The sequence below is a fragment of the Pagrus major genome, chromosome 20 (genome assembly GCF_040436345.1).
Source record: "Pagrus major chromosome 20, Pma_NU_1.0".
Lineage (NCBI taxonomy): Eukaryota > Metazoa > Chordata > Actinopteri > Spariformes > Sparidae > Pagrus > Pagrus major.
Genome location: NC_133234.1, coordinates 9,072,404 through 9,095,063, shown reverse-complemented (window position 1 = coordinate 9,095,063; position 22,660 = coordinate 9,072,404). Strand labels below are relative to the sequence as shown.

Sequence of the window (22,660 nt, the reverse complement as noted above, 5' to 3'; positions counted from 1 at the left end):
TCTCTGGGCAGCTTGTCATGTAAAATCTGAGCAATATGGTGGAAATTGGGTTGCTGAGCAACCAAACATGGCAATACGTACTGCTTTATAAGATCAAAACATCCAACGGAACAATCTTTTATCCTTGTCCTTTCCTTCCTACCTGTATACATAAAGGATGTGTTTAATAGCCATTAATAGACATTCTTCTCCTGCTCGCTTTCTCTCTTTAGCGAACCTCCTCTACCTCGGCTATTCTCATTTATCCGCCTGGTGTTAATTCCACTCTCTCTCGACCCCCCTGCCTCGTCTCCCTTCATTTCTCTTACTTTGACTCGCTCTGATTCTTCTCTCCCGCCTCATGTTCAGCACTGCTGGTTCTGTTGAATCAAAGCTCTGTTATTAGTAAGAGCACACGTGCGCGCACACAAGAGGATCCTTGCTCTCGCCACTGGCACCTCATTTAAGCAGGTTTTGTCTAATAAATGAGTTCTTGGATTTGAGGCACATTTTAATTAGCTATTTTTAAAATGTAATTATTTCCATTGTTTATGAGAGGAATGTTAATTCTTGAGCATAGCAAAGATTGCTTTTTGCAGTTGGGTGATGTTTACAACACAGAGCTTTTTTTCTGCAATAATCCAAAATCCAACTGAAAAATCCTACAGGCTTTCTATTGAGGGAACCAGGGCGATCCTAACTTCTTGGTTGGCCTGTAAAAATACGTCATCCCTGGCACTCTCCATGAATTGTCAAGATACAATTCTTGGGTTTTCCAACGGCTTCCCAACTCCTGAGTCTTTACATGTCCTCCGTCATACATTTAGACTTCGTTTAAATATTGTACCTGTGTGATCCAGATGTTTGTCCCACTGCCACCCTTCCTGGTACCGATTATTTTGGTAGTAAACCAATTTTTTAGTCAGTAAAGTGCTTCACATGTGATCAATAGAAATCCTTACTAGCTGTCTTACTCTTTCCACCTTATTACCAGCTAAAAATGACACCCACCTTCCCTGTCCACCTTCACCACCCTGTTTTTCCTCACCACATCACGTCCCTCGTTTCTTTCCATCCTTCCTTACCCTGCCAGTTCGAGCATAAAAGAGCACCACTGTTCGACACATCAGCTGTCTGGATCACGGACTGAGTGGAACTAAACTGGCCGATGAATCACGCCTGAGTCACAACAACTGATTTTTGAGTGTGTGTGTGTGTGTGTGTGTGTGTGTGTGTGTGTGTGTGTGTGTGTGTGTGTGTGTGCGCGCCAAGCACGACTACCCAATGCGCCAATTTGGACCTTCTGCTCGGAGTGATTCAGACCTTCCTTGGCTTGGGTGGAGCTGCTCTGTGGTCACTTCTACAACTATCAACTACAATGCTGAAAAGAGGCTGTTTGCCTGTAATAGTGCACTCTATGCATAATCGCAGCAATTCACCGAAACAGAGAGCGTAATTGTGGCTCATTCATTTACAGTAGATAGTAGTTAGGGAAGAACTGAGTCAAATAATAGGGGCTGAACATCATGCCTGACTCTGAGTGCAGATGTAGTCTGCCCACATTTGTTTATGGTGAAATGCCCCAGTGATAATATATGTAAATTAGTATGTGTGTCATGTTATTTCGGCAGCATGGATGAATAATTCTGGGTATGGAGATGAATATCCAGGAATAACAGATGGATTGGCGACTCATTCAGTCATGAGCTCATACATGATATCATTAACGTGTATGTGTGTTAGTGCAGATGGGTGTGTTAAGCAGATTGGATACTATCGACCATCTTATAAAACTTTGACTTAAGCAGAAAATGAATTATGACAGATTTAAAGCATTTAAAATAGCAAAGGTTTTAATGGAATCATCGCCATCACTGGATCCAAGCTTCATTTATTTGTCATTTATTTTACAACAAAATGCAAGTCGTAGTCCCTTTATGCTACACAACAGTAACTATTTCTTATGGTGCAGTGGTTAAGATGAGGATCAGTCCAGGAGTCTCATGAGCTGAAAAATAAAGCTGCTCGGTAGTCTGCTGGTCTGGCAGCGGATACTTCTGTATCTTTTGGCAGATGGCAGGAGGGATGTGTGTCTTTGCTTCCTTTGTTCTAAAATCAACAATCAGCTCCTTGAATTTTTTTGATGTTGACCAGTAGATTGTTCTCTGTGAACCACTCTGCAAAAATGTTGATTTCCTCCGGTTACAAACTCTCATCATTGTTTGTAATATGGCCAATGACGCTGGTGTCGTCCGCATATTTCACAATTGAGTTTGCTCCTGAGGGCTAAGTAAGCAAATTCACACTGACTAATATAAGCCATCTTGACAGCGAGGACCTTTGAGGGAACAGAGAGTCCACATTGGCGGAAGATATCGTAGCTTATTAGCTCTGTTGCATCTTTCATAATTATTTTATCTTCTCTGCAAGAGAATAAACCACACCACAGGCATCGTCCCATAACAGACTGAGGTAAAGAACTGGCTAAATGACAATTAAGATAGCAAGTTCAGAGAGCCTTTTTTGTACAATCTTGTGAGCAAAATGTTGAGGGTAAAGTAAAACAAATTAGCATGTTCATGGACTAGCTCTGCCAGTATTCATTATGTATATAACAAGTCTCTAGAGCTAGCTACTACTCATGGTTGAATTTCAACTTTTACCACTTTCTGCTGAGACTATGAGTCTAACCGGTCCTTAAAGTGCAGGTTTGTTCTCAAACAGCTGAACTTGCTTATTGAAGTTCTCTTAATTCGGTTTTCCCAAATTGAAACTTGGTCCTCCACCACCCTGACCTCCGCACTCTTAGCCTCTGTCCTCCTTGATACATAAAGAACTATCCTGCATTGGCACTGAATGTCGACCCTGGATGTAAATAGTGACGTTTTTGCAATTTGGTCAAAACTAAACCTTCATAAAGGTTGCATTAAGCAAAGGTTCTACAGGTCTACACCAGCTCAGATGGAGTAGATTCAGCCAATTTCCCCAAATGCAGCACGGTTGGTGATGTTTATGCTGGCTCTGACACAGGACTTGATAAATCAAATGAGAATGCAAATATATAAATACATTATTTTAATTCCTGGATAAAATTTGGACTCACAAGTGTCAGGTCTGAAGTATGGAAGTAATGTTACAATGTGAACAAATGGTCGACTGCAGATTTAAATCAAAACACAAGTGTTACAGTAGAGCACATGAAGAGACACTTGATACTACATTCTCAGACTCTCTCACACTCACACTCACACACACACACACACACACACACACACACACACACAGTATGCCTGATCGCACACACCCTAGGCCCCCATGATGTCACTTAATGTAGTTTGGAGTCGTATATTTACCATCAGCAGGAAATGGGTATATGGCTCTTATACACATCACAGAGGAGCCTATCCATTAGCATGGCAAGGCGGGTGCTCCACATTTAGTTAGACAATACACTGATGGCTAAATCACATACACACACAGGTGGACTACACACAAGCATGCACGCGGGGACGCTGAAGGAATTCAATTTCATTAATCTGGTTGTTGTGTAGTGATTTATGGCTCGTGGAAAATGGCAGGGAGAGTTACAGGTGCATCAGTGCGTAACTTCCAGTTAGCCTATCACGTTGATTCATGTGTTAACCATTGTGTGTGTGTGTGTGTGTGTGACAGCCTTCCTTGACATGTTCGGAGGTGTGGCCAATAATATACAGCCCCCGTATGTGAAAGCTGCAGTGGAGCAGAACTGATCTGCAGCAGCGGGTGTGTAGCGTATCTCTGCATTTCTGTGCATCTTATCATCGCCACATGCTCATTTTCTGTGTGTGTCAGTGTGTGAATGTTTTATCTATGCGGTATACTCTTGCTCACGGTATCTAGTTGTGAGGGTGTTCATTCATGTGCCTCAGGAAGGCAGAATGTCAGGGTGCTGCTACATTTCAGGACTTTGATCATAAAACCATGGTAACGCACATCAGAAAGACACAGCAAGAGAATGAAGCAGCTGATATGTGGGCAATTAAAGCTGCTACTACAATTCTGGTGCCAGTTTAAGAAAAATGCACCCAATACACACCCTATTTCAGTTTTAATATGTTGTGGATTGTTATAGTTACTGAAGCACAGCAGTCTTATTTGGAGAACGGCAAATTGTGTTTTTACTTACACAAGCATTTCCAATTAAGAGTTGCTCTGAAAGGAAAGCATAATGGTGCAGATTTAATTACACCTCAGAGGCAAATCCAAATAATCAGTTGGGTAAATAATGTTAGCTTGACTTCTGGGATATTAGCATACAAGATGAGAAAACTGATACCAGTCTTATGTGTGGATGCTAAATATGAGGCTAAAGCCAGCAGAAGATTATCTCAGATTAGCACAAAGACAGTGAGCAAAGGAAACCGCTATCTTAGCTCTGTCCAAAGGTAAAAAATCCACCTAGAGCCACAACTTGTTTTTAGAGTAATGTAAGTTGGACTTTTATGGAAAATGTTCATGTTTTCTTTCTTCGTAAAATTAGAAAACTAATACCAGTCTTATGTCTCAGTCAGCATATTAGCCTATCTTAAAATAGGCACAAAGACAGCGAGCAGGGGCAAACAGCTCATTTGGCTCTGTCCAAGGGCAAAGTAAATCTACCTATAACTTGTTTTTGTAGTTAAATTTTTCTACAGAATAAACAAATGAGACAATATATAATTAGGGTGCCCCGTCTTCCAGTCTTTATGCTAAGCTATGCTAAAGTAAGCTCAGCTAAAGTTAAAAAGGTACAAGTGACATGGTAAATGTCTATCATTTTTACAACACTCAGGTTTTAAAAATGAAACTAGAATTGAAAGTTTTTATGCTACATTCACAGAAAAAAAACTATTTAGCAAACTAAGCTAAACTAAGATAGCTTTTCTGGCTTTACCTTAATTTCGTGTTTTAGCTAGCCTACAGAGTGACTGTGTCTACATTTTCATCTCACTCCCACCAAGAAAGCAAATAGGTGTTTTGTTTCCTAAACTGTCAAACTATTCTTTTAAAAAGTACCGTTAGCTTAGAGGGGGAAGACAGCGCTGTGAAACCTACGTATCTTAGTGGTATACTGTAAAAACAAAAGACTGCAGCCATTTCAAAATGTAACTACGACAGAACACAAGCTAATCCTCCAAATTCATATGAGTCATATCTTTTATATTATATCTAAGCTAGTTAGCTCGTCACTGACCTTCCAAAGTCAAATATGACAAAGCTTATGGTTAGTTAGTCAGCTGACCTTCTAGCATCATGAATGTTGCAGCCATGACTGATCAATAAAAAAAGTCAATGACATTTATACTATTGATTCATATTTCCAGTGACTTCTTTGACATTCTAGTTCGCCGGTCAGAAACGGTTCAGTCATTGAAAATGTCATGCGCTCATGGGTTAGTGATGTGTCCTTTCTTGACCCACTTTAACCTCAGCTCAGCCTGAACTACACGACCACATCTGTCACATACCCGTTTATTCATGGGCTTCACACAACAAATGTGATGCTGTCAGCAGTGGAGCAACAATTTACAGACGGTATGCAGAGAATGCTTCTCAAGCAGGATCATAGCTTTAATCTCTTTATTTTCACTGTCTTAACAGAAACGATGCATTGATGCATTTCCAACACCTTAAAAGTAGTGAGACAGTTGTATTTGACCTTTTGTTTTTATCAATTTTTGTACATCGTGTCCTTCTGTAAATGCACATGAATCCTCCTAACTCAAAATTATATCTTAAAGCTGCTCGCGCTAAACCATCACGCTCGTTAAAATTATTTGTCACGGCCTAAATGCAATGCTATCAATTAAGTGCTAATTTACAAAATGTACACAGTGAATCACACTTACTTAGTTTAAATCTGCTCTGCTGTCTTAATTTATGCAAACACAGATTTAATCCACTTTGCTGCCAATTTCATGCTGCTCCAGCCGGGGATTTACACATCACTCTACCATTCTTGGGAACTATTCATTTCATCTTAATCAGATCCAGCTGTATAATTGCAGTTACGGAGATTAGTGCCAAGGAAGGAAAGAAGGACACACACACACACTGACACACACAATGGCACACATGGACATATTAATACAGTCCATCCACCATAGGACACACACATGTACTGTACATGCACGAGTGTGAGCAACCACACACACACTCAGGCAGCAGCAGCTGACGGCAGCCTGATAGTGCTGAGCGCTGCAGTGATGAAACCAGAGATGCTGCTCGCTCCTCTTAATAGAATTCACACTGGCAGCATCGGCCAGCTGTAGTAGAATGCTAATGTACGCGAGAGCTTTCCTGCGTGGGCTGACCCGCGCTTCATTCAGAAATACACTGACTGCAGTAGGAAAATAGATGGAGTGGAAAAAAATGTTTTTTTTTTCTGCAGACAAATTCTTTTGTAAAGGAGAAAAAAGCACTTTTTCTAAAATGAAATATATTTGTAAAAGTGCAGATCAGAGTCCAGATAAAGACTAAGCATCACATTTAACACATCCTCTGATCTCTGAACTCCCATCATAGCCCCTGTCAGCTACGACATGATGTGTCACTACACAGTTACAGATGTGTGAGCAGCTAACGCAGCTGGCAGGTAGTGTAGACGTAAACCGTGTCCTACCTCTCCTGGTCTGTCTGATCTTTGGGCTCAGCATGGCTGTCATCGCTCGTCCACGCGCTGTCCTCTCGGCATGTTCATGTACATCCACACACCCCACCCTCTGTCTCTCCCTCTGCCTCTCTGTGTCTTCGCCTCTCTCCTCTTCTTCTCTCCCTGACCTTCTGCAGTGCGGCCGGCTGCAAGGGGGTTGGGTGAAGAGGGGAGGGGAGGAGAATGGAGAGAGAGAGGGGGGTGGTGAAGGAGGAGAGGGAGGGGGAGGAGGAACTACCCCTCTTTATTTTCCGCGCACACGCCCAGTGGCCTCCACTCCTCCCTGTTACATTATTCATAGCGGTACATCCGCCTGGGGTAGATGGAGGAGGAGGTTTTTGGGGTGGGTCTCACACCGGCAGATCACGGAGCTGACCGGCGAACAGATGCCTGATTTTAAGTGTTGTTATTTTCTGTAGTAAGTGCTTTCTATAAAGAGCAGAAAGAGGAGGAGAGGGGGTGTTCATCTGGCAGGTGTCTCCTCCCTCTGCATCTAATTAAGCTGTAGAGGTCCTCAGCTTGTCTCCACCTCCTTCCCTTAATCACTCATTCCCCCATCCTTCCTCTGCTTTCTCTCTGGCTTTATAGCCGTTTTATCGCCTTTTCAAATCTTTTCCTCACACCTATCTCGCATCAATTCTACTGTAAATCAGTAAGTCAGTCTCTACCCTCTTTTCTTCTTCATTACCTTCCTTGACCATTTTTCTTCTTTGCCACTTTTGGCTGTCGAAGAACGATGCCTGCCCTCAGTTCAAAGTCAGACGTGGGAAATTCCCAGCTCGTACAGAAGGTCGTAATTACATCCTCCAGGCATTCCAGTGGCACAAGTAAGAAAAACCAGGAGAGAAAAAATACTGTTACCCTTTCTAACAGACATTGTCATGTCGCCTCGAGCTACAGGGGGCTGTAACTGACAGAACAAAGTGTGGAGGAGTGTGGCACTGGCAGCAAGAGAAATTTGAAGCCTTGACGAATGTCACCAGTGTTCAATTTGGTAGCTAGGTTTGATTTAGTAGCAGTTTTAAATACGTGTATTAGTTGAAGTAAAATTTCTATTTCATTTTTATTTCTAATATCACTTTTGTTCTTCATTCTGATGTTTTGAGCATTTATTCAATCAGTCATGTATTTATAGCAGACTGTAATAATGCAAACACAGTTCGTCACTTTCTGCAGTAACAGACACACTCTTCACAGTTAATCCGGTTGCCATTCACAAACTTTGGCTGTTTGCACAGAGCTGCCCACTCACTATTGTTCTTACTCACCTAGCAATACTGCAGCCATGTGCTCTCCACTGCAGAACAGCCTGATCATTCATCAACATACTGTTCACTGGACAAGCAGCTAAAACACCAGGAACATTACCACAGTTAATATTTAATATTTGATTTTTTGATACTTGGGGGAATTAAAACATTTACTTTAAGGGAAGATGGTTGACAGCATACATTAATCCTGACCACAAAACAGAAACATGGCCGATAGCCAACTGACATTAGCGCTTATGCTACTTCCACAGCCTTTGTTAAGTTAGCATTAGCTTCTTGGATCTACTTAAATCTGGACACAGCGTTGGAGAAGGAGCCCTGTTCATTCCTGTGGAAGCTGCTCAGTGGTGCATGAAGCCAAAAAAGTTCTACTTCCTCTACAACATGCAAACTTCGCAGGGGAATGCACTGCAGCTAGTTGAGGGTAGCAGCAGTGCAGTCATGGCTAGCCTTACCTAAAGCCAATTTATTGGCTATTCCGAGTCATCTTCCTGTAAATTAAAAATCAATTTTGATGCTCCAACATCTTAGTTATTTAGTTAATTATACTACCTAATGTAATTGTAGCACCCATCCCACGTAACTGTACAGTTAACTAATTAGTTAAGGGGGGTTGTAGTACTATGGGCAGGGCCCTGGGTACTTTTATTTATGGCTGACCGTGCTAACCTGTGTAAACAGGAGAGAAATTACTTGCTTTTAAACCTTTTTAAACTTGTATATCAATTTGAATTAAATAGCGGTACCTCCACTTCGCAGGAAAAAGTTGTGTTTTTTTCCCTTAATACTCCCCTTTTTTAACTCAAAACACACCTTAATGACATGTAAATACCTTAATGAAATACAAATATGACACAAAGACAGTACTTTAAATTCAAATGTCAAATTTAGGGATATAAAAATTATATAAACACATGAATAAACACAAAACACACTTAACTTGTGTATCAAAACACTTAAAAGTGCTTCCCTTTTCAAAGCTTTTCAGTTCAAGTCAATTTTTCACCAATATGCACCCTTTAAGTTCAGATTTTATTTATGACCCTATTCTCAAATTACCAACTCTCATGTGCACACACACTCGATTTACAAACAAAATAAAACAGTGTCCTTTAAACCCAAAATAAAAACCCATTGCAGGCCTGAGTCCTGGCTTGGGACAGTGTGACCAACAACAAATGGCTGGTTCACTTGTTACTGCAAGCAAAGTGAATAAAATGTACTGGTTAGATTGTACTCACTCATCCCTCAGCTCTCATCTGCAGCATGGGTGAAGGGTGAAGCGCAGGGCGACGGTTGACAAGGCCAACAGTCAGTCAGTGAGGTTACAGGCTGGCGGCAACAGTCCAGACCAAGTGATAGCTGAGTGGGAGACTGTTTCCTGGTCCACTGTGTACATTAACAGTTCTCTTGTTTTATTTCAATTTATCCACAAGCTCCTTTACTTCTCATACAGAGTCTGTGAGCTTTAAGCTAGCTGCTAACATTAGCACAGTAACATTAGCTGCTACTACGTTGAAATAAATGCTAATTCCGCTAGCGTGTTCGCACTTAGCATCTCCATTTTATTACACAACAAATTGCCGAACAGTAAAAAAAAACATACACACAACAGTATTTACCTCATGCATGTTTCTTAATGTCCGTTACTCGTCGATACTCTGTATCCACCAAAGTATTGGGTTTAATTACTCTGCACTTGTGGCCGTCTGTGAACGTTATCGCCTCATTAGCGTCAATCTACAGGTTCACCATTAAATCCCGCCCCTCTACCTTTCTGATAGGGCAGACAAGATGCTAACAACCAATGCAATTAATAAAAACTAGAGATGGACAACTGAACGCCCTGAGTTAGGTTGTGAGCTGAACTGAGCAGGCTACGCTTCTGTGCACTGTAAACAACCCTGTTTGAATTTCAATTAACTTTATTAACACAATGACAAAGACTATTAGCCTGCTACAGCTGTTTTTAATCCATAATCAGTGTTGGGCAAGATACTTTCAAAATGCAATATATTACATATTACTAGTTACCTTCATTTTAAAGTAATATATTACATTAGTCTGATATAGATATGAGATAGGAATACATATTTTTAATTGTAGGCTTAGTCATATGAAACACAACAAACCTATACCCTCTATAATGTAGCCTATAATGACATGACAAGACAAAAATCCCTTTTCTATACCTTTTTATTTTAGTCCACAGAACAAGGAATGCATAGACATTTTAAAATGTTTTAAAATGTTAATCTTTATTACACCTCTACTGGTGAAGACAAAATTAGATTATTTCCAGAGTGAGAAAACTACACAAGAAGAAGCTTTTGTTCAGTTTTTTTGATCAGGCTCGAGTTCATAAAGAGCTGAAGAAATTTCCAGCTGTAGGTCTTCCCTGGTACCAAGCATCAGACCTGTCACTGCTGTTAGCAGCTGTGCTGCAGCAGCCGGGCTTCCCTCCTCCTCCAGTGTACAGAGGATAATAGCCTCGAGTCCTGCACTGCAATTGAATCAGAGCTGGCCTCACGTCAACCACAGCTGCTCTTATTACAGAGCAAAGAGGGAGAGAGACGCAGAGGGGGTGGAGGAGTGTGTGCCCTCACATATCATACATGCACATTAACACACGAGCCAACAAGCAGTTAAAATGAAGCGGCAATTGCAAAGATAGATCTGCGCGCACACACATGAATTCAAAATGGATCCAAAATGAGGCCGACAGAAACAGAGATAGGGGTCACACAAGCTGAAATGAAATGGAGAGAAAGAGGGTACACACACACACACACACACACACACACACAAAATGAAATGAAACCAAGATGAAGCACAGTGAGGGAGTGACACAAACACACCAAGAAACCAAAATGAGACAGCAATAAAAAGCCTTCAGTGCCAGTGTTTGGTTTGAGACAGAGGTTGGGTGAAAGCGATGCGGTCACACCATACTGGGTGTGGCTCTGGGTGTCGTTTCCCTCTGAATTTATCACCAAAATAATCTCCCTTTTGTTCAGTTATCACAGTGTGGGATGTTGGACCAAATAGGAAGAGACAGGAAGGTGAGAAGAGGAGGGAACGTGGACTCACAGGCTGGATGTTTCATGCCACAAACCGCCAGAGAAGAACTTAACCATAGCCTTTCCTGTTTTTGTTTAGCCATAGCCACTGGGCTGCTCTCTGTGTACACTTCACTGGCACCATAACTTTGGTATACAAGCTTCCATGCCAATTTCAGAGCAGGCTTAAAGTGCCCCCTCGCCCCTTAGAACAGAGTTAAAAGGTGTAGCAGTTGAAATGGGATAACCCTTCAGGACTCTCATACCTCATCAGTAGTCGTGGCTCTACGGGGATTTCTCACGTGTTACTTTGGCGATCTTATCACAGTGCCATTTCCCATTTATCTGATGGAGGTAAAAGAGCGTGGACACTCGCAATCCATTCACAACTTCATGATAGCAGAGCAAGAGCTCGTGAAGTATGTTGATCTGATGTCAGGTACGGGATATCCCCTGTTGGTTAGTCCGTGTCCTAGACTGTGGTATACGGGGAATCAGGGAAAGGCATTATCAACATTATCATATTGTGCTGCCTGCTGCCTCTGCTCTGACCTATCAGGATGCATCAAGTGACGTGAAATACACAATAACCTTCCCGGACCACCTCTTAGAACTACACTTGTACTTCCATCACAGTGCAAACCGGACTGTGATGGCAATAGTCTTCATCATGCGACTGTCTGACTTGAAGATCAAGGTATACTAATTATTAGTGAGATTGTGGTGCAAGCAAATACTAAACAGTATTTATTCAATTTAAGATTGGGAAGATTGAATGTGGGGACAAGGTATCAAATTAAGAGATCATCCTGACAAACCTGACTGGCTGAAACACATTAGAGGAGATAAACTCCTTCATACAGTATGAAATTATGCTAACAATGCAGATTAGTTTCCAGCATTTCCATCGATGCTGAGCATTAGTCTTTTAGCTTCAACAGCCAGCAAGGTAGTGTCAAAAGCCAAAAATCCCTCCAGCATTTCTTCAGAAATTGCATTCTGTGGTTATGCAGTCATTCACAGCTGGTATTTCCCATCAACTCAGTACTTACCAGCACTGCAAGTCTATTCTAACATAACACTGATTCATTATTTCCAGGAGGTAAAAGACACAAGGTGGCCATCTCAGCACCTGGCAGTTGAAATACTTCCCACGTTGGCAGAGGAGGCAAAGCAAAAAAGGATGCCGGGTTGCCAAGGGCCTGTACTCCTTTTGTACAACCTACAGGTTTGTGGTATTGGTGTACCTCCAGGCTCACATACTGCCACATCTTGCATGGCTGTCAAAAGTCTTTCAACCTGCAGATTTTTTTAATTTCCATCCTTCCATCCATTGTCTGTAACCGCTTATCCATTTCAGGGTCATGGGGGGGGGGGGGGGGGGTTGGGGCTGGAGCCGATCCCAGCTGACATTGGGCGAGCAGTGGGGTACACCCTGGATAAGTCGCCAGTTCATCGCAATTTAAATCATGTAAATAAACATCTCCTTAAATCATATACCCAAGCTGAAATATTGACCCTGCTAGCCAGTGAATGTGACGAATGGGGATAGATCTACCCATTACTCAGCTGTTTGGCAGCAGTGCGATGTCATTCAGCGTCAAGCGTCAACTGTGAGAGAGACTTCTCAGCAATGAGCAGGGTAAGAACAGACGGCATGTAGTAGCAGCCGAAGTGTGTGCCAAACACTTAACCCATTCCATTTTTATTTTCAGGCCTTGGTAACAGGCTGCAAGGAGAGCATCTGACTGCTCGCCTGAGGATCTCCATCAGTAGACCGGCCCTGAGTAATTTATGAAGGGCAGTAGAAATGATTTTCTCAAAGCCCAGGAAAATGAAATGTACAAATTCAGGGTGCATTGGGATGTAGGAGAAGTTGATCAATACCATGTCCTCTACCTATAATGCATAACAAATCTGTATGAAAGGCCAACGTGCATGAAACATGGACATTTCAAGCTGAGAAACAGATACATGAGAACCACCAATCGAGTGCTACAGTTTGGATTGTCCCTTAAAAGTCTTTATAAATCCAGCCTCTTGATTTTGAAATGTAAAAACTGTCTGTGTGAAGCTACCACACCGGCATATGTCACAGCGTTAGAGAACCCTTCATCTGGTATTCATGCCCTTGTTCTCTGTTTCCCTTTATTCTATCTATTCTTTGTTCTATCTGTGGGAGTTTTATCTAACTCATTTGGTATTGAAGGTTTTTGATGACGATGTGACTCGCTGTCAGAGCTGGACACATTATGCACACTACGCTGTGAGAGCCGTTATGCGCCGCAAGCTTTCATTCGCTCAGGCTTGCCCAGTATGCAACAACCTTCCCTGCCTGTTCTCCTGATACGCCCTCCAAACGTAAGCTACCTGTCTGTGAGTGAGTGTGTACCACCATCGTGGCTCAGTGAGTTGATTTGTCCTTTGTTTTGGTACGTTTAGCTGCGCAGTTACACACGTGAGCAGAGTGTGATGCTCTCACCCTCACGAGGCCCTAGAGCCCCTTTAACATTGTCGAAACATTTTCTGCTGACACATAACTGGAAAAACATCGACACGCCATTACAAAGTTGCTGTTCGCTGAGCTGCAGAACAACAAAAGCCTTTATTTAAAAAACGGAAAGTTGTACAGCATCGAACGCTGACGATGCGACCATTGATTTCTTTCTTGTTAATAACTGTGTTTGGCCTTCCCCTGCCGCCACCGAGGTCAAATAATGTCACAGAGGATGGACCGTGTTCAGAATGCTAACAAGTCCTCCGGACCCACGGTGTTTAGGAAACCTTGTTAAATATTGATATTGAGGGTGATTAAAATTTCATACTGGCGGGGATGGGCTGTACTAAAACGGACCCGTGGGTGGCTGGCGAAGGTGTGACTGTTGACTTAGCATTACTTATTGATCGCCACCGACTGGCTGTGATGGGCCTCAGCAGTCGGTCACCAGCGAGAGGTGCTTCACTAACAACAGCTCTACCTGCACACCTCATGATTTCATTAACCTTAAAAAGCTTAATAAAGATAGTGTCTTACATCTCAGCCGCCCTCAGGTACAAGTCATTAAGCCTATTCTCCATATATTATGTTAAATAAGAACACTTGTCACAGTGGCTCACAATTTTTTTGCTCATTAAACCTTTTCGCCCTAATAAGTAACGGGAAGTGAAGCTCTCACCTCACGTCCGTTAATTAGAAGCTCGTTAGGAGACTAGTGTGGCAGTCAGGTGTTCTCCCCTGAGGTCTGTCTGTCTTTATGTCCGTCTGTCTGCCCTCGTCCTCTCTCTCCCCCACTTCCCTCCCTCGCTACTCTGTCACCGACAATTAGCACAGGGCCATGACTTCATCCACTAATGGTTATGAGGGGAGCTGACAGGACAGCAGACTGTGGCGTATGCAATATGGATGGAAGCCTTCTGCCCGTCTGGTTGTGCGTCCGTCTCTTTGTCTGAATTTTCGTACTCAGTCCTTTTATCGGGTTGCAGTTGTCACGCATAAGCATTTTCCAGAAGACGAGCCGCTCTGAAGGCATAATAAAATTAGATGACATTATAGTCAGTCTCAGGAAGCAGGAGGGAGAGTCATGATGTCAAAATCCAGCGAGGTAATTTTTCCATTACCAAGTAATTCAATAAAACCATTGTTTTTTGTTTTTAAATATGTCCAACCTTTCTGAGAAACTAAAGTGTGTTACAAAACATGATCACGAGCACACTGATTGCTTTTTCTAATCTCATTTTTTAAACTTTTTAGTAATGCCTGCTGCTAAAGAATGTCAGAATCTTCTCTCATAGCCTGACACCACATGAGGGGGGTTTCCATCAACGCATCCTCACACCTAAATGACTCGATAGGTCCATCGCCACCGACTCCCATTCCCCCATACCAAAAACAACACGACCGTTGCATTGGTTTTCCCACTGGTGCAATGTGAAAATGTGACTCATCCATCTGCAGACGATTTCTTTGAAATCCAGTTTAAATTTGCGCTGCAGTGGAATGGAAACATTTCGCGTCCGTCAAGCTGGCGATGTTTCACCTGCGACAAGCTTTGAATTGTCGGAACTGATTCATGTAGATGTTTTCTGACAATCTGTGATCCCTGTCTAGTAAAATTGGAGTTAACTGCATGACATACTGTTGAGCAAGGTGAGAGGTGTTGCTGTAGTACAAAAGCAGCAAACCCACAGAGAGCTCTCACCGATGACTACAGTCCCTGTGAGCTCTTGGGGAGGATTTAGCACATTTAAGCTCATTGTTTTGGTTTTACAGCTCACAGCTTTACTGTTATAGTCTCACTGCTCTCATCAACGTCGCTTTCAGACGCAGGAGGCAGCAGTTTCGACCAAACAAGCTCTAAAAAACTCACTGCACACAATCTGCCCAGCACCAAGCGGGTAGCAGACCAGGGCTGACTCACCAGATGTAGACTGTTGGTGTAATCCTGCAGACATGTTGACATGTCAAAGCAGAAAGAGCACAGGTGTGACCAATAACGTCAACGATGGCTCCATTCTATTAAGAGTCCCAGTGAGTGAGCGTGCACAACACCAGAGCACTGGAATTATCTCACCTAAATGGAATGCGGCCATCATTAACGTTATAAATTCCACCTGTGCTTTCTCTCTTTTGACACATCAGAATGTCTGCCGTGAAAAGGATCTACTGGCAGACTGTTTCAGTCAGCAAGCTTCTCCTCTTCTGCTATCTGCTTGTTAGCGTTATTCACATCTCTGTTCACATCAGCAACAACCTCCAAGGTAGTAACGTACACGCTGAAAATGGTAAGTTAACCTAATATCAACCTGGTCACTAATAGACCATATTCACACGGCGGCCATTTTCCTCTGAGATCACACTCAGGGTGGGAAGCAAGAAGTCCTACAATCGTAGGGAATCTGAACATTTTTTATCATTTCACCACTTTTCAATCAATCTTCAACTGAAAAGATGATATAGTGAAAGAGATGAAAATCTGGTGGTTTATATTTCCAGGTTAAACAACATATTTGATAACTCATTAGCTAACGTTAGCATCAAACCACTTCCTTGCTAACATTTGATACTCTACACAATATCATAGGAAAGGCTCAGTTGAACTCTTTGCACAACGCACATCTGTACACTTTTATTTCAGCCTGGAAGTGAATTGTCACGATGTATTCAAAGGCTAAAGTTAGCTAGGAATGGTTGAACGCTAACGTTAGCTAATGGGTTATCAGATATGAGGTTGAACCTTGAAATATGACCCAGGTCCCTCTAGATTTTTACTATCAATTGTATTTCCAGTCGCTGATCAATTAAATGATATCATTTTCCCCCTTCAGCTCAGCAGCAGTACATTATCTCAGCACTCGAGCTTCCCACCCTGAGCGTGACGTCAAAGGAAAATGGCCGCCGTGTGAATATGGTCTATGGTAGGAATATAAACAAGCTTGCAGTTGTTACCTTTCTTTTGCCGGGATTTAGCTATTTTAATTAGGGCTTGCCTCCCCATGTGTAAATGTGCCAACAAAACTAAAAGAAAAACAACATATGTTTGGGGCACTGTCGCTACATCCTGGTCTTTGCGACACCCAAGACGACTGTGATTAGTTTGGCACCTTTGATACATAAAAATGTAAATCCTAGAAGAACCTTTACCTCCAGGAAAGCCGCACAATGCCTTTTCTGGTTTCATTTGTTGCAATGTAAGTGCAAGTGCCCTCTTCCTCCACCAATAAAGGAGCCGGGGCAATGCAATCAGAAATAATTAGATTCTATTTGGGGCCACGTTGCTTCGCCTCTCCAGCAGTTCTGTTTCATTCATTCAGCCTGCCCGTGTGTGTTTGGTTGATTGACGTACAAGATAGACTTGGGGGGGTGGATGGAGACACTGATGGAACGGCTGAGGGAAATAAATCAGGGAGAAACAGAAAGAGACCAGTATATATGTATGTATGTGTGGGAATTGATTTTCAATAGCACTGACAGTGTGCGTGTGTGTGTGGAGCGTTGCCCAAAGAGCATTAGACTGTTGAGCTGTAACGGACCCTCAGCTACAGCCGCACAGTAGTAAACCAAGCGATGATCAGCCAGGGAAAAAATACAGTAAAACAAACTGATGTATATACAATTATAGTCTTTGAGGAAGGGTGGCTACCAGATGAACTAAGCCTTTTTCTTTTTTGTTACCATAAAATTGACAATATAGCTTCAAAATTGTATTGGTCACTAAAATCTGCTTTGCAGTTGTAGTCGTTGATCTATTATAAGGAATCACAGGCTCATTATTTTTTGTATGTCTTTACCTCAGTCTCACAATATGGCTGAGTCAATACCTGGCGTCCTGCTTCTTAATGAGCCTATCTGCTGAGATCTTAATCCAGTCTACTCAGCACTCCTCAGATCAGCGATGCAGTAAAAACTGGGTGACAAGGGCCTCAGAGGTTATTCACTGTTTTTAGATTGTATTGACTGTTTGTGTGGACACAGAGGGGACAATGAGGAGTGAAAGAGAGTAATAATCTGGTTATAGGATAAAAGAGGAACAAACAGGACAGAGGCTACGGCCTTCATCCTCTTGAAACTGTGTTATATGGTGATTTTCAAATTGAGAGCCTGCAGTCAGCCTAGTTTCCACTTGTGTTTGTTAGGGATAGACTGATTACCGGCCTGGGCGATCATCGAGGCTGATATTCAGCATTTTTCCGATTGTCGGTATCCGATTGCTGATAACATAAATAGATTTAAAAATGCAATATTTTGGCTCTGATGCAGTCGCCTCTCTCTGTCTGTATAGTCATAATGAAACCATGATCTCTTCCCAACCCTAACCAAGTGGTTTTTGTGCCTAAACCCAACCAGAACATAAGCACAGCATTGTCGCAACATGAAAAAAGAAAATGAAACCAAAAGAAACATATAGTTGCCACAAGTCAGTGGTTTTGTTGACATTTATTCTAGAGATTGGGTTGCTGCTGTATAACCATATAGCAGCTGGGACATGGGCCAAACTAAAACCTCAAAGTACTTTGCAAATACATTTTTATACCAAAGATGGTTTTTCTGTCATGATAGGTTGTTCTTATCGCGTTGATTTATGTTCAAGTGTTTGGTTTTCATTAGTTATATGGTGCTTTAAAAAGAGGGCGTGGCATCATAACTGAGAGATGAGCCCTGCTTGCCACTGAGTACATTGGGACAGAAATTCGATGCTGTGGCTCCACCACCCGATTGCTACAATGCAGACTTACGTCATTAGTTGTCTATGTGTGTGTATTCAAAGGTTGAAATTACTGTCGGACCATTTATGGACAAGAGAGCAGGTAATATCTGTAGGTAGTATTTGGTGTTGGATGTGTGTACTGAAGTGATACAGAAATATAAATGTTAGAAATGATGAAAACAACCTCATATCTTTCTCATGTTTTTTTAGTTTGACTGTTGTGTAATTTTAAATGTATTCACAGGTATAATTAATCTTACCATTTAAAAAAGAAAACAACCAGTTATTTCAAAGACCATAGTGATATAATAACACACTGTGTCGATTGAATAAATTATGTTAACTTTTTTTTTCTTTCATATTACCATCAAAATGCTGCTTCATGTTCTATGACTGCATATGATGTGCAGACATCAGCACTGCACATGAGCATCATCGGTGATGCCGACATTGTCTTGACAGAATACTGTCACTGGAATGAAAGATGACTTCATATAATCTATAAAACATTTACAGTCAATGACAGAGATGTGCTGCTTGACAACGCTGCTGGTACTCAGTGAGTCTTTGCTGCCCTCTAGGCCACAGAGATCGCAAACACATGCAGTATAGTTCATGCTGTAGTATTTACAGTAAACTTTCCTTTGTTAATTTTCATGCAGCTAAAACAATTACACAATTATTATCACTACATAAATAGATTTATACTTATTGGATGACTGTCTTTTTACACTGTGTCCTACCAAAAACCATATTAGGTTTTTGTCATCAAAGAGGCCATTTGGATATTACGCTGATTTATTTTAACCAGTGATGGAATGTAACTAAGTACATTTACTCAAGGACTGTACTTAAGAACACCTTTCTAGCTTCAAACAGTGTTCTGGGAAATATTTGAGTTTGTATTATTACCTCATTAATATTGTAAATATTACAATTCTGATTTTGAATTTCTTCTCCAAAACTACATAGTGCCCCTTTAAGTTACTTTACTGATAATCAGATTAAATAAAACACTGATTCCAAATATGACAAAAATGCTGAATATCAAATTTGATTCTTGGCCAGACCGATAATCGATTGACCCATAGTATACAGTATATACATACATGTAATTTACTTTTACTTGTTACTTTTGATGCTTTTGACTTAAGTACATTAAATATCAAATACTGTAAGACTTTTACTCAAGTACTATTTGTATGAGTGACTTTCACTTTAACCAAAGTAACATTTTAATACAATATCTTTACTTTTACTCAAGTATGGCTTTTGGGTACTTTTTACAACACTGACTTTAACCACGTGAGACTTTATTTTGAAAAACTTTCCATGGATCAGACAGATTGCTGCTCAAAAATGCAGCAGAACAAGAAAACAGTTATATCCCATGTGTTCACAGGCATCAATATAACACAATTGTATATGATAAAACATATCAGCTCCACACGTCAGTTTGTAACTTGTGCATAATTAATTAGGCTCCCTGTACATTTCAGAAGAGCAGATGGCGCTGTAGTGCAACTTAAAATCACTTTGCAACTGAAGACACATTGCAGTGTGAAATCAACTCATATTTTTGAGTACAGTAAAGTAAAATAAAATGAGTTATAAATAATCATTTTAAATTTCCCTGCATGAATGTGATTTTAAAGTGAAATCCATCTCTACATCTCGCTGCCTCTCTGCAGGGTTGCTGATATGCAGTAATCCGGGCTCCTTCCTTGTTTCCACATCCTCCAGCTTCTTCTTCTCAGTCTGACACCTGTCCAAACAGCCCTCACACAGGACGCTCTCCTTGACCAGGTAAAGCCTCTCCGTCACCACGAGTGACTCCTGGCTGGGTGCCTTCTCGGAGAGGATGGGGTTTCGGTCCAGGTTTACGCTCTCCAGCTTGTTCAGCCTCGAGAGGCAGCCGGGGACGCGGGTGAATCGGTTGTCGGAGAGGCCGATGTGGCGGAGCTCCTTCAGCAAACCGACGGAGGAGGGGAGAGCTTCCAGCTGGTTGAGGCCCAGTTTGAGCGTGTGGAGATTCTTCAGCAGGCCGAGCTCGCTGGGGAGGCTTGTCAGGCGGTTGTTGCACAGGTTCAGAATCAGCAGGTTCTGGAGGCGACCGATAGTCTCAGGGAGCTGCTCCAGCTGTAAGAAAAACACATCTGTAATACACAATATACTGCCAGACAACAGTTTACACGTTACAGTTGCAAAATTACAACCATTTCCTGGAATTTATGACCTCATACTCTTTACTGTTAATGCAATGCTCTGAATTAAATTAGTGTTTGTCAGACATCATGGCATCCAGCCAGAGACTGACCCATTACAATAAAGCATTTTGCCTGCTAAAGTGCACATCAGAAACCATATAGTGGACACAGTCACACAACAAATTGTGATTATCAGGTGGGCAAACCAGGCAACTGCCCCAAGTACAGAAGACTTTGTGGTGATTTTGGTGACAAACACTAAACATACAAATATGTTAGGATACAGGAAAAGATTAGTTCTTAAAGTGGGGTTCTTGAGGGCATCCCAGAAGGTCCCCAGAAAAAAAGGAAGTATAATTTATTTTCACAACAATTCAATCCATAATTAACACAATGACAGAATGTATGACTATTTTGGTCGTGGGTTTCACACACTTTCTGTCATTAAACGTCTAAAAGCAAAAATCTTATCAGATGGGGATCCGTGTTCTAATTAGCGTCAGTAGACTGATTAAATAAATGATCCTTTTTGAAACTCGTGCTCCAAAGTGAAGAAGGTGCCAAAGCATGCAAAACTAAAGTAGAGGTAAAAACATCCAGTCCCTTGGTCAGGCTCCAGAGTGGTCACATAATACACAATGAAACATTCAAGAGTCCTGCTTAAAAGGTTTGTTTGTATATGTTACTATGTGACATAAACCACAAATGAATATGTGTAACACTGTGATAATGACATACAATTTGACTCAAGCAGTTTAATAAGATGGTGAAAAAAGTGATGCATTCACAAAGATCCAGGTTTATGATCCTAAATGTGGGTCAACCTTCTAAACTATTGAAACCTACACTTCCCACAATGCAACTCCATACCGTCTTTGCACGTTAAACATGCACGTAATTCCTCCTTATAACCTCACTGAGCAGTGCAGGCTTTTGGTTATACATCTGTAGATTTAGAGCCCACGTCTGTATAACCACGATGACATATACAGGGTTATTTTCTTCAACCCGGAAAAGCTAAAACAGCTTTTTTAACCAGCAAAACAACTTACCGGTACCTTTATGAATGAGAATTGGCAGAATTAATTGAATGAATAATGAAATGATTAATAACGGTTGAACTTTGCCTTGAAATAGAGTTAAGTCTGCAGTGGCATGTGTGTGAAAGTGTTATTGTTAAGGGTGATTTTACTATTCTGACCCTTTGACTTGCTTTTTGAAGTATCCTCAGTTTTCTGTCATACTCACATAGTTGCTGTGCAGATCCAAGACAGTGACGGTGATGAAATGGCCGATAAAATCCGGGACCTTTCTGATCAGGTTCCTGCTCAGGTCCAGTTCGTCCATTTCATACAGCTTCTGGATGCACTTCGGCACCGCGGAGATCTCCTTGAAGCTGAGATCCAGACAGCGTTTGCCGTCCAGCGTCAGCTCCACGCAGTTCTGAGCCATTTTTAGGGTGATTGTCTTACTTTTGTCTGACTGTTTGGTTCTCTTTCCCTTGGCCATCCTGCTTCTGCGGGGAGAGACGGGACAGTGACCAGGTCTGTAGTTAACAGTGATCAGTAACGGCTGTGACAGAGGAGTTGACAGTGGAACAGGTCTGTCAGATTATGTTACCCAACAGAGTCCGGCCAGCTGAAACAGTAGACAAACTTGAGTTTTACCTTTCTGCTTAGATAAAAGATCTGTAACATTAACTCCCATTGTTCCATGACAAAGCTTCACAGGGACTTTAAAGGTGCAATATGTAGAAATTTTGGTTTAAAACATTCAAACATGAACTGAGACTATCATCACGATGTGAAGAACTAACAGCTCTGACATCATATCAAAGATGTCTTTGTACTGTGTTGCAGAGATTTTTCTAATAAAGTTAGCGTGCTAACCAGCTAGCCCCCAACCGTCCTGTTTCATAATACCGCTCCAAGCTCCCAGTCTTGATTGCTTAGCTGCATGGCTAACTGAGCTAACTAGCTAATGGCAACTGCAGTAAGCAGTTACTCTGGTGAATTGCTGGCTGCCCTTTGTTTGGAGTGACCTTAGACAGGAAGCCAATTCTTACATATTGTACCTTTAATCTAATGTATTGACAATTTGGAAATAGTTCACAATATTGTATAAGACAGACAGTGTTGCACTTACTTAAAATAGTTTGTTTTTAAGATTGGCTGTGTTAACTGGCACTGAATTACACTGAGATCCAACTACATCTGCAGTAAATTTTAAAAAATAGGAAGTGCTTAAAGGGTAAGTCCACCAATTTTGC

General features: G+C 41.6%; 2 protein-coding genes across 3 annotated transcripts in view; both read right to left on the bottom strand.

The window, feature by feature from the left end:
• Positions 1–9,610, bottom strand: part of arhgap22b (Rho GTPase activating protein 22b) — a 43,536-nt gene extending 33,926 nt beyond the window's left edge. The window contains exons 1-2 of one of the 2 annotated variants that reach the window (XM_073490328.1): positions 9,543–9,610; positions 9,162–9,309 (exon numbers count right to left, since the gene is read on the bottom strand). In XM_073490328.1, the coding sequence (XP_073346429.1) occupies positions 9,162–9,165 (4 nt within the window). In that variant the 5' untranslated portion in view covers positions 9,166–9,309; positions 9,543–9,610. Of the gene's footprint in view, positions 1–6,619; positions 6,693–9,161; positions 9,310–9,542 lie in introns of those variants that run through there. The other variant, XM_073490327.1, reaches the window with a different exon arrangement.
• A 1,654-nt stretch (positions 9,611–11,264) lies between these two features.
• On the bottom strand, positions 11,265–21,900 carry lrrc18b (leucine rich repeat containing 18b). Its single transcript, XM_073490165.1, has 4 exons — positions 21,640–21,900; positions 19,856–20,323; positions 15,347–15,421; positions 11,265–11,324 (listed from the first exon to the last, which is right to left on the bottom strand). The coding sequence occupies exons 1-4, from the start codon at positions 21,898–21,900 to the stop codon at positions 11,265–11,267; spliced, it is 864 nt and encodes a 287-aa protein (XP_073346266.1).
• Between the last annotated feature and the right edge of the window lie 760 nt (positions 21,901–22,660).

What these genes read in the sequence shown, in the direction of transcription:
- lrrc18b (XM_073490165.1), bottom strand. Translation starts at nt 21,900, where the DNA reads ATGGCCAAGGGAAAGAGAACCAAACAGTCAGACAAAAGTAAGACAATC. An exon ending in TGGATCTGCACAGCAACTAT is followed by an intron (nt 20,324 to 21,639) that starts GTGAGTATGACA and finishes TTTTTCTTACAG; the next exon opens with CTGGAGCAGCTCCCTGAGAC. An exon ending in TGCTGGGCAGATTGTGTGCA is followed by an intron (nt 11,325 to 15,346) that starts GTGAGTTTTTTA and finishes TACCTCCATCAG; the next exon opens with ATAAATGGGAAATGGCACTG.